At 35.8% G+C, this 12,824-nt stretch overlaps 2 protein-coding genes across 2 annotated transcripts; both read left to right on the forward strand.

Annotated features, from left to right (window-relative positions):
- The first annotated feature begins 20 nt into the window (after window positions 1–20).
- LOC137395213 (PHD finger-like domain-containing protein 5A) lies at window positions 21–8,136 on the forward strand. The gene is made up of 4 exons (XM_068082060.1): window positions 21–148; window positions 2,267–2,290; window positions 5,937–6,103; window positions 7,390–8,136. The coding sequence occupies exons 1-4, from the start codon at window positions 97–99 to the stop codon at window positions 7,477–7,479; spliced, it is 333 nt and encodes a 110-aa protein (XP_067938161.1). The 5' UTR covers window positions 21–96; the 3' UTR covers window positions 7,480–8,136.
- A 2,751-nt stretch (window positions 8,137–10,887) lies between these two features.
- Window positions 10,888–12,294, forward strand: LOC137404883 (tubulin alpha-1C chain-like). Its single transcript, XM_068091110.1, has 3 exons — window positions 10,888–11,023; window positions 11,117–11,314; window positions 11,408–12,294. The coding sequence occupies exons 1-3, from the start codon at window positions 10,903–10,905 to the stop codon at window positions 12,292–12,294; spliced, it is 1,206 nt and encodes a 401-aa protein (XP_067947211.1). The 5' UTR covers window positions 10,888–10,902.
- Window positions 12,295–12,824: the final 530 nt, after the last annotated feature.

The following is a 12,824-nucleotide window of genomic DNA, read 5'->3' on the forward strand; positions in this document are numbered from 1 at the left end:
ATTCCTTTAAAAACCATTTACGTGTTTTATTATGTCAATTTGTAACGAATTTCTTCGTTTCCAATTTTTATTCATTTAGGTTAACTTGTTTTAGGAATGGCCAAGCATCATCCAGATTTGATTTTTTGCCGTAAACAGCCTGGTGTTGGTAAGGGAAACTCATTATTCGTTGATTCTATATTTTTCGTGCCAAATATTGAAACGTTTGGTAATTGTTTTGTTACATGAAATAATCTGTTGAAGTTACAATAGCTGTTTTTATAAGCCGAAATATTGTAAATTTGGTTTTACTTGAATCTCTTTAGTTCAAAGATCATTTAGTAATTTAGTCGCAATATGTTTCACAGTTTGGTGTTGATAACAGTTTGTGTGCTGTTAAATTTAGACATTTTAGTTTTCTACTTTTCATCCCTCTTTCGGATTGTAGTTTTGATTATTGGAGTTTTTGGCTTCGATAGAGTGCATCTGCTTATTGCTACCATTGGTTATTTTGTTTCCAGTAAGTGAGAGTCAAAAGATAACATGGGTATTCAATTATAATTGTGGACGAGGCATCAGAAAGCAAGGCTTTGCGGCGGCCAGTTTAGCAATAAGTGAAAAGTGTGGTGTAAAGAAACATTTCTGAATAATTTTGCATAGAATTTTTTTAAATGTTCTTTTCATCGATTTCTTTAATAATTTTTTGAAAGTAAAATATAATGTAGTTGTATTCATGGCTTAAATTCTAATTTAAAGCTATAAGAGTAGTTGAAAATAAAGTGAAGTGTAGCAGTTGGAGTCGCTTGAAGCTAATAAGGTAGAATATAATCTGTAATTGGCTGTTGTATATGCGTATATATATACTAGGGTTAAAGGGAGCATAAAAGATTAACAATAAGCATCAAACAAAGTTCGCTGCAATCAAGTTTAACATCCGCTGCAATTAAGTGTAACCAAGTAACTAAACAGGCTGAAAATATTTGGATGTGAAACGCTGCTCTTTGCTATTTATCTGATAGAATAAAGCTTAAAGAAAGCAATAATAGTTGCATGTATGTATAATTTTATTGGCATTGGTAACCATTAACAAAATGATGTTTATTATTACATGCAAAAGAAAACAAAAAAATGAAAAACAGAAATCAAGAATTATTAAGTGAGTTGAACGAACGTGTTTCGAAAGTTGGTAATCTAATAGTTTTGCAGTTGTATCGCAGTGGTATAGTATTGATAGTGAACTGAAGGTTGTAGTAACAGAAAGTTCATAAACCGAAGCATACTATGGTGGATGTAATATTTTGGTGTTACAAAATAGAAACCTATGTTGGTCATATGTGTAGAAGAATAAACACAGCTGTTGTTCAGCTATTATTCAGCATTATACACCAAAAGTCGATGTTCATTCATCAAAGGATGAGACTCATTAACGCAAAGCTCATTGTAGGCCAGGATTGTTTTGCAGCCATTGTCCTTAAAGCAGTAGATTAATGGGTAAATACGAGAGTATAATGCTCTGTTAAATATGCTCGGTGTTGCTGAGCAATTTGGTTGTATGTTAATGGGACTCAAAGAGATAACTTCCTTCTGTTGCAAGACAGCAATCACAAGAAATATTTAAATTTTGTGTCTTTACTCAAGTGGCTTCCAAAAATTGTTCTTAATTCCTATTTCCCCTTAATAGTACTACCAATATTTTCATATCAATCCAAGGACTATAATATGTACATTTCTATTTTTTATTGTTATAATAATGCTGTTGGCTCATCTAATGCTACCTTTGCCCCTCCCATGCTAGGATGCATGTAGGTCAAAATTAATACAAGTATATATATAGATACATATATATATATATTTGTCAGATCATCTGGAAATTGTTTTGAAATGCACATCTATTTTTGTCTTTTAACAACTAATATATTTACTGTTATTTCATTTCACATTGGTGTAATAAAGGTACATTATAATTTCTATTATTACTTCTAAGCTGACAAAAGATTAAAACAAAACGTATGCCAGGCTGATTGGTAGAAAATAAAAATCACCTCAATCGACATATTACTTCTGTCATAATATTTATCATACGTATTTGTTACGTGACCATATTGGAGATCGTTACTGCATTATACTCAGGTACTTTGGTATCAAGCTTTTAGCAAGCTTACATTTGGTCGTAGAATAGATATTTTCCTCAGCACCTGTTCACAGTTTCCAATATTTACAAAATTGATTTTCATTTATTACTGTTTGTCTCATGATATGTTGTGTTATCAATTTTTATGTTTTGTAGCGATCGGACGTGTCTGCGAGAAATGTAAGTATCATCCAAAGAGTGAGGGAGGCCTTTGATTGACATCTCTTTCTTATCTATAGTCGCCCCTAAAACTCAGCCCAGGGGTTCCCAACCTTTTCTATCCAGTTCCCCCTTATGTATTTTCATAAATTTGATTCCCCATGCACTTTTAACTCACATGACGAAAAACAACTAATACAAATTATAATCTTATTTTATTGTACATATCTAAACATATAACAACATATTATTAATTTTTATACCGCATGCATACAACACCCAACAATGCATGGCCTTCGGCTTCTAGGTGAATTGGTTTATTACTAGGTTAACTTACTATCCAATCAAAATCTGGATGAATGTGTTCACATATATATGGGTTCTGACTAGCAGCTCATTATTAGCAATTAGTGTTATAGATAAAACCAAAATGTTAAATGATGAAACCCAAACTCATTTGGCACTGCAGGACATGAATTAAAAATTTAACAAATCAGACACCTCTCTGTTCCCCCTTGTGTATTTAAAATTCCCCCTAGGAGGGAATTCCTCCCTGGTTGAGAGCCCCTGACTTAGCCAGATCAAGACCAACTTATATAGATTGCAGTTTTTCAAGTTGAATGCTTTATTATTAGGATAATCCCAGTATGAAGTGTCTCTAAGGCAGGCTTAAGTGTGTTATTTCTGATTTGAATATATGTCCAAACATCTAATGTTACAGTAGTTGATTTTAAAGTAAGTTTACCTGCATGTTTTGAGAAGCTTGTGATGAATTTGTAGTGCAGAATTTTTCTTGGTAGGGTCAAATCACAGTATTGTGAAACCAAAGATGTGATTTTTAAATTTTATCATAGAACCAAGTTTTACACATCATTGGAAAGCTAAAAATCCAAACTTTCCATAACTAATAATGATTTTTAAAAATAATGAACGATTTTCATGAAATTGAGAAAATTAAGCAGCAAGAGACGATTATGTGATCATACAGGGGACATTGATTTTTTTGGATTTTTTTAGATGCATATTTTAAATTGCAAATTGTGTCACCAGGAACCTCTTAATCCAATTAAGTTTCTATGACTGGAAAAGTTTCCAAAGTTCTAACCTTAATAAATCTTGCTTAAGAGGCATTCCAAATACATGCGTGTCCCTTGTATGATAATTTGGGCACCATTTTTTGGTTTTTTTGAAAACAAATCATGTGAAAAGATTTTTAGTTAGGATTTTCCGATAGTACCATGAGAGGTTCATGATGGCATGTTTAGTTTTTTTAAATAATTTAATTACTTGAGAAAAATTAAGAAAATAGATTATCAAACAAGGGACAATTTTATCATACAAGGGACATCTACTCTTTCATTCCCTTACTATACCTCATGAAAATTGTCTAAAATAACATGGCCATCTTTGCAATGCTACTATTATGTCATGAATATTCATGACACAATAGTAGCGTTGAAAAGATGGCCATGTTATTTTAGACAATTTTCATGAGGTATAGTTAACATACATACGAAAGTTATTATACTCGGCAGTCCGTAACTTAATTTTAAATGGTTAGTGGTTTCTTAACCATTGTTGGTGAAGGAAGGCCATAATCTTTTCTGTACCCAACATATTCCCAGCCTAATTGCACTTAATCCCATTATGTCGAAATTTAGTTTCTCGTGATCTGAATAGTGATGGCTTCATGAGTTGGCATTGTAGGCAACTAAACATAACTAGTTGAGTTAATTAGTTCCAATACAATTAATGTGGCTGTCTCTAAATATTTTCTCAAAGCATTGTCGGCTTGTGATTGCCTGACTGGCTACCTTAATAAATAATCCTGTCAAGACACTGCTGCGGGTCAATGCAATAGAACAGTTACTTTTCACAAGCTGCCAGTCTCAACCAGAATGTCGACGGTAAAGGTTGTCAAAGACAGGCCAGCAGCTCATTGTGCCGCGCAAAGGAAATATATAGCTAAAAAGAAATCGGAAAATCCAGAGCTGTACAAGGCTAAGCATTCGCAACAAGTACGCGAGGCATGGGCAAAAGTAACAGCCAGCCTTACAGAGGAGCAAAGGGCTACTCGAAGAGAGAAGGAACGGCTCAAGAAGGCTGCTCAGCGTCAGAAAGCTCGTGAGCTGAAAGCAAGCACCAGTAATCAGTCAACACCAGGATACACAACTACTCAAGCACTTGGTAAGTTATAACAAAATCAATCATTTCAATTGCATTGGTTTTAATTAATAAGAATTGTGTTATAAAATTTTGACTTCGATCACTTTGTAGCAAGTACAAGTATCAAAGGTTAATAACCAAGTGCTCTAATTTTTTACAGGAAAAGCATCACGGAAGGTACAGAAGGCATTGCCAAAATTCCCTACTAAGCGAGCAATAGTTCTGTAGAAATAGAAATGGAGAGAAATGGATGTGGCCCACCCCAAGAAATATCGAAGTCACCCACTCTAACTTTATCCTCGATATTAACCCAGAGCTCATTCCATGCGACAACAATTGTCGAGCCTATCGGCTGCTGAATGCTGAGGCAGTCAAAGCTGCTTACAGTCAATATAAACGTAAATACATGTAAATTTGCAAGGTGCATGTCCTTGTGATCTTATTTGTCACTTCTTTATCTAATTTCCAATATTTATCTAAGATATAAATTATTTATCGTTTTTTGACATGTCTGGTCACTTCCTGTAAACTCAACATTTTTTAGCTCTATAGTTTTAGTTTCAGTGCTAGTTTTAGATGTAGTATTCCATTAAAATGGTTGTAGCTTCTTTTAGCTAGATACTTTACTGTCTATCAATAAAATATGTGGAAAAATCAAGTGATCCGAAATGTCCCTTGTATGATGTCCCTTGTATGATCAAACTTGGTGGTAAATAATCTGTGGTTTAATGAGAACCATTAATGGAATCTGTTAGTTCTTTCACACTGAACATTGAAACATACATAGCAAACATCAGCTAAAAGGAATTTAAAATGTGAGCATATACTTCACAGAGTTTTCAGCCTAAAATTGAAGTTTCGTTTTTAGCGATTTTTCTGCGTCTCTTGTATGATGGGCCTTAATTACCTTATAATTATGGATTGACTTAAGCAATTTTAAAGTTTTTTGTCTTAAACTGTTCATCCTACTGAACTGCTTCAGCATGAGAAAATTGTTTACCAAAATCCAAAAACTCAAAGCACAATTCTAGTTTAAGCGCTTCAGGATGTCCCTTGTATGATAACGGAAATACTGTGACTTTACCCGGTAACATATTACTTTTAATCACAGTTATTCTGATTATATTTGTCTTCTACAAACATGTCATATTTGTATCTTGTATATTTGTATACATTTATCTCATATACATGTATATTATATAGGTATATCGCAAGCTAATTATATGTATGTTATATACACATATCACACTCTGTGTTTATGTTTTATGTGTTTTATGTACAGATATCACACACTGATTACATATGTATGTATTGCATATACTCATATAGCCATCGTGTTTCTTCAGCAAGATTTGTGTCAACAGTAGAAGCTTTCTACGTTCTTAGTATAAATTGCCAGTTTAACTATATTTTTCAACATGTTTTGTGTAATCTAGTGTATGTTATATTGTCAACTTGATAAGCCGTAGTCATTTCGTATCTAGCGGGCGTTCTGTTACAGGTGATGGAAAATGTGTAATATGTGATTCATATGTAAGACCATGTACGCTCGTTAGGATATGTGATGAGTGTAACTACGGATCATACCAAGGTCGGTGTGTGACCTGTGGAGGCCCGGGTGTATCTGACGCCTACTACTGCAAGGAATGCACTCTCACAGAGAAGGATGTATGTACAGGATTATTGTAATTCATTCCTTAGTGGTGTAGTCACATAAAGTACTGCGCTATTGTACATAAGTGTCAAAACTGGGCAGTACATCTGTTAAATTTAGTTTGCGAAATGGTTGTACAGCGATATTACTCTGTGTATAATCTTTCCGATGTCATTAACGGCCTGGGAGAAGCAGTCCCAGTAACTCAGGCCAAACAGCTTGCAACCAAACTGCTTCACTCAGGCACAACTGAGCTTGTATCTGATTGGATAGTTTTTTGTAGTTTATTGCTACAGACTTTATTGTATAGTAGTATCAGTAGCCTTATTATGTTTACCACTGGTTTATTCATGTTGTTCACCAATAATACTATCAAATGAAGCGTAAACTCTCTATTTTTCACTATCGATATTTATCTACCGGGAATGTCTTTCAGGCCCATCTGGTCACTCATTGCAAACATGTTTCAGGTATGAGAGATACTTTTCAAAAACTTAGGTTCTGTTGCCATTTATCCAGCTTTTTATTCTTCCTGGGACTCTGTAGCAGTTTGAGGCATATGTTCTTCCTGGGACTCTGTAGCAGTTTGAGGCATATGTTCTTCCTGGGACTCTGTAGCAGTTTGAGGCATATGTTCTTCCTGGGACTCTGTAGCAGTTTGAGGCATATGTTCTTCCTGGGACTGTGTAGCAGTTTGAGGCATATGTTCTTCCTGGGACTCTGTAGCAGTTTGAGGCATCTGTTCTTCCTGGGACTGTGTAGCAGTTTGAGGCATATGTTCTTCCTGGGACTCTGTAGCAGTTTGAGGCATATGTTCTTCCTGGGACTGTGTAGCAGTTTGAGGCATCTGTTCTTCCTGGGACTCTGGAGCAGTTTGAGGCATCTGTTCTTCCTGGGACTGTGTAGCAGTTTGAGGCATATGTTCTTCCTGGGACTCTGTAGCAGTTTGAGGCATATGTTCTTCCTGGGACTCTGGAGCAGTTTGAGGCATATGTTCTTCCTGGGACTCTGTAGCAGTTTGAGGCATATGTTCTTCCTGGGACTGTGTAGCAGTTTGAGGCATATGTTCTTCCTGGGACTCTGTAGCAGTTTGAGGCATATGTTCTTCCTGGGACTGTGTAGCAGTTTGAGGCATATGTTCTTCCTGGGACTGTGTAGCAGTTTGAGGCATATGTTCTTCCTGGGACTGTGTAGCAGTTTGAGGCATATGTTCTTTCTGGGACTCTGTTCTGTGGTACTTGGTTTGTAAAACTTCATGCCCTAGACTATATGCTGCTTTACTTGTTATTCTCTGTTGTAGAGGGATGGCTGTCCAAAGATCGTGAACCTGGGTAGTGCAAAAACCGACCTATTTTATGAGCGAAAGAAATATGGATTTAAAAAGCGTTAAACCATCTCAGCATAGTATCAATACAAAACTTGAAGCATGGATCATACGGAAGTTATCATACCTCTTCTCACAATATTACATATTTCCTGCTATAATTTCTTAGCTGAGATGTGCAGCTGCGTAATAACATGTCCGTCATCTAGACATAATTGTGACTACAGAAGGTGTAACCATACACTTAATAAGCTTTATTCCTCTTGTATTGCTTTTGTGGTGTATCCATATGGAAAAGCCTTCAAATGACACGCTCTAATTACGTATATTCTAAAACAAATGTACATACATGTAGTATGACATCATTCTATGCCTTTATTCAGCCATTTCATAGCCTTCGCTATTTGGGTTGCTATCGTTCCAGCATTGTGATTTTAAAGCAACCTTGAGTGAGTATTGAACTGTGAAACATTGGTTGGTACATGACCAAATAAATATAATGTGTACATACACGTGTAAAATACAGGATGTGGAAGAGATAAGATGGAAAATATTAAAGCTCTGAAGAAATATTGCCACGTTGTTCATCTTTTTCTTTACTTATTTGGTCCTATAGAAATAGGAAAACTGCAATATTCAATAAGTTAAAAACACTGCTCAGCTTTATTCGTAACATGTGTTCTAAGCATTTATCTAGTTATAATACATGTAATAACACACGCATGCTCTTTTTGGCCTCTCTCCCGTATCATCCATCTATAAAGCTTACAGGAGGATAGATGGAGCTGTTTCATAGTTGCTAAAATAGTTTATTGCCAGAACATCCTCCAGTAATATTGAGACGAGAGAGGCTGGGCACTGTGTAGTTTTACCCAGCTCCTGTTGACAATAGAATCCATTCTGTAGGAGACTACGGAACAGTAAGTCAATACCCGAGTTTATATCAGAACTTGCCTGCTGTCTCACAGTATATAGTAGTCTCATACACGCAGAGTTCCAGCATGTTAACAAATTAAACAACTTTAACATAAACATAGTTTTGCAGAGGTCAAGGTCATTAAGGCCTGCCAGGGTCATCACTAGAATGATGTGCCTAGCCAAGTCTGCAGTTATTATAACATTTGCAAAGGAAAAAGAAATAGAATTCTAATAACATATTTGTTTGTGAAAAGTGAGTTTACAAATAAAAGAAAAGGCTAAACTGTTGCAGCTGGACTGGCAGAGTAATGTCATTCATCTTCAGAATTATGAAAATTATGAAAGGTTATTGACTTGTAGACTGCCAGCAGTTTTTTTTACTTATCTGATGACTAGTTGCATAGGCCATGATACTTCTGTGGGTACCGTACAAATGACTGAATTTCTATGGTAGTCAACCTTGCATGTAAATGCATCAATGTTTTTATTTTGTGCAAATCTACACCTTTGCGGGCATAATTATAGCAAATTAAAATGTATCCTAATCGGCTTATCTTGCACTTCAACAAAAACTAGTAACACGTGTACTCTCATGCCTTTGAAAAAATGATGTACATACAAACAAATTTTTAAAGTAATTTCTAAAATTCAAAGATTCTGATGGCTAAAAATTAGATAAACTGGTTTGGAGAGAAAACCGCTCTTCGCTATTGTCAAAAGCTGCCGGGGAGCATTATGAGTGTGACAAGCGAATGTGAGCATTTGCTGTCCTTTTCTGTCTGTGTGCTGACCTGTTGTAAGAAATAGATTAGTATTTCCCAAACATTTCTGTAAACTACAATACAATCACTACATTTTGTAAATGTACAGTATGTAAGCATTACAGCCATAGCTATGATAACCTATTAAAATTGTATATCTTTCTTGCTAATTGTTACGAGAGATTCCAAGTGACTGTTGTTTGAATAATCACCAAATCTATCATTTACATGTATCAACATCACCTCTTACTATGAACATCTACTGACATCAACTATTACTATGAACATCTAGTGACATCACCTCTTACTATGAACATCTAGTGACATCACCTCTTACTATGAACATCTAGTGATATCACCTCTTACTATGAACACCTGCTGACATCACTTCTTGCTATGAACATCTAGTGACATCACTTTATATTATGAATATCTACATCTGATATCAGAAAGCAAACTGTTTTTTGACCACTAAACACACTCCTAGAGTGCAAACAAGAATGATTGCAAAACAAGGTGAGGTTTGAAGGCACTGATCATCTGTGTTCTGTATATTGAAACACTTTTCATTTATAGAGCCGGTTCTCAGGCAAGCTTTGATGGAGTTGTGATTTCTCTGCCATTAGCTCTGTATACGTTTATCAATGCAAACAATTAAAATTTGTGTGGTCACAAGGTCATTGATTCTAATATGAATAACTGTTAGTATACCAGAATAAAGGCAAGAGAATATAGAGTGCTATAAATTGAGCTTTATCAAAGCTTGAAGCACAATTCCAGTTAGATTATTCATAAAATATAACATTGAAGTTGCCCTCAAATTATAACACTTAGAGGTAGTTAACCGCAGAGTCATTTTCCTCAAAGGTCAGCACTGAGTATATAGGCAAACCCCCAACCATTCAGCACACTTCATATACTGTTTTTGTCTCACCAGCTTACTACAAGTACTTCACTGAGGAGAGTTACCAGCGATCTAAGTCATCAACTTATTAATTTTCCCTACTAACCACCATTTTTGCCATTATGGTAAGTGAATTTGTCAATGCCATTGCTAGTCAGACTGAAGTACTGGTTATATATTAGCTTTCACCAAGATGTCAATGCATGTATTTGTTAATAAATTCAAACTTTCTGTAATCTCATGCTTAATGTATGCTATTGTAGTCTAATAATAGCACACTATAGGTTATACCGAATCGTGTTATAAATAACTTATAGAATGTTCTGGAAAAAACAGGTGACAGTCATCAGTGCAAATCCCTGTCTTAAAAATAGGAGTAAAGCGTTTGCACTTTTGTGCAGAGCTGTGTGGACAGCTTTTTATAAAATCCTTACAGGATTAGCTATAAATACACTATAGTGACAGACAATCATCCAATAGAATTACAGGATTAGCTATAAATGCACTATAGTGACAGACAATCATCCAATAGAATTACAGGATTAGCTATAAATACACTATAGTGACAGACAATCATCCAATAGAATTATAGCATTATAAAAAACTAAAAAACACTTCTCAACAATAACTCCCATAAAATATTTATGATTCAGTAGTAACTAAGAAGTTTCTACATTTTTTTAATATAAAAAAGTTGAATTTCTTTGCTTCATTTCACCTCATTTTATTTCAGTGACAAAAGTTTTGTGAAGAAAAGTTTACGACTTTTGCAAGGCCTAAACAGTGCTGGTGTTTTATTTTCAGTTTGAGTGTATTTCCATCCATATTGGGCAAGCAGGAGTTCAGATAGGAAACGCATGCTGGGAGTTGTATTGCCTGGAACATGGTATTCAGCCAGATGGGCAGATGGCATCGGAGCAATATGTTGGAAGGCTTGGAGACTCCTCCAACACATTTTTTAGTGAGAGTGTTACAGGCAAATGCGTAGCAAGAGCAGTGTTTGTAGATCTCGAACCTACCGTTGTTGGTTAGTAACTAGTCTTTGTCATTCTTTGTGGATCTTTTAAGAATGAACTTCAGAAACTTGTGAGGATTCTTCAATAATTGAACTGTTTTATAGATGAAATCAGATCTGGTGCCTACCGACAGCTGTTTCATCCAGAACATATGATCACTGGCAAAGAGGATGCTGCAAACAACTATGCCAGGGGCTATTACACTGTTGGCAAGGAGAAACTGGATAATGTGATGGATAGGATAAGACGCCTCTCCGACCACTGTGATTCTTTGCAAGGAATTTTATTATTTCATTCTTTAGGTATGCAGATGAAGTTATAATAATTTAAATGTAAACTCCGTTTTATGCTTGCCATTTTCATCTCTCTTAGTTGAACATTGACTTCTACTTTAGGTGGTGGTACTGGCTCGGGTTTCACTTCCCTTCTGATAGAGCATCTCAGTGTTGAATATGGTAAAAAAGCTAAACTGGAGTTCTTGGTCTACCCAGCACCTCACATCTCTACAGCTGTTGTGGAACCATATAACTCTATCCTGACCACCCATACCACATTGGACCACTCTGATTGCGCTTTTATAGTTGACAATGAAGCAATCTATGACATCTGCCAAAGACATTTGAACATTGCCAGACCGATCTATACGAATCTCAATCGCCTCATTTCTCAAGTTGTGTCTTCAATTACTGCGTCTTTGCGTTTTGATGGAGCTTTGAATGTTGACTTGAATGAGTTTCAAACCAATTTAGTACCCTACCCTCGCATTCACTTTCCTTTAGCCACCTACGCGCCAATCACTTCCGCAGAAAAGGCTTTCCATGAACAGCTTACCGTAGGAGAGATTACCAGTTCATGCTTTGAGCCTGTGAACCAGATGATGAAATGTGACCCAAGACATGGAAAGTACATGGCCTGCTGCCTTCTCTTCAGAGGCGATGTGACACCCAAAGATGTAAATGCTGCCATTGCTACCATCAAGACAAAGAAAACTGTTCAGTTTGTGGACTGGTGTCCAACTGGCTTTAAGGTAGGTATTAACTATCAACCTCCGACTGTTGTACCAACAGGAGATCTTGCAAAGGTACAACGAGCGGTTTGTATGCTCAGCAATACAACTGCTATAGCTGAGGCATGGGCACGTTTAGATCACAAGTTTGACTTGATGTATTCCAAGCGTGCATTTGTTCATTGGTACGTAGGAGAAGGCATGGAGGAGGGAGAATTTTCTGAAGCTCGAGAAGACATGGCCGCTCTCGAGAAGGACTATAAGGAAGTTTTATAGTATTAAATGGCTCTGATGAGACGAAAAAAGAAAAGCACTCATCTAAATTTGGCTAATTACTGTTACAACTTGCCATTTATGTTTGTTTTGTACTTTAACATGTACACAGTTCAGTCTCATAATGATATGTATCTTTTTTGTCAGTTACTGCTTACATAATTCTTAACATTGAACTTTGCAATAAATCCTATTTTTCAGTAAAATGTAATGACTATCTTGAACTTGGCAGTACTGGTATAAGTAGAAGAGCAGCTACAGAAGCTATACCCTACTTCAATAGATAAATTGAGCACATCCTACAGCAATGATTTTTTCTGCAATGCTGGAGATATGAAACAAATAATATGTAAAATTTGTATTACGTCCTTTTATTTCCAAACAAATAGCATTTTCAACGCGCATTGTCGAACTGCTTTCATAACAGCAATACATGAAAGCATTTATTGAGTGTAATTGTCCTTAATGCACATTCCTTATGATATTCTACACAATGCAAACAGGTAATGCCTCGAGCAATTAATATCAGCACG

The sequence above is a fragment of the Watersipora subatra genome, chromosome 1 (assembly GCF_963576615.1).
Source record: "Watersipora subatra chromosome 1, tzWatSuba1.1, whole genome shotgun sequence".
In the NCBI taxonomy this organism is placed as follows: Eukaryota; Metazoa; Bryozoa; class Gymnolaemata; order Cheilostomatida; family Watersiporidae; genus Watersipora; species Watersipora subatra.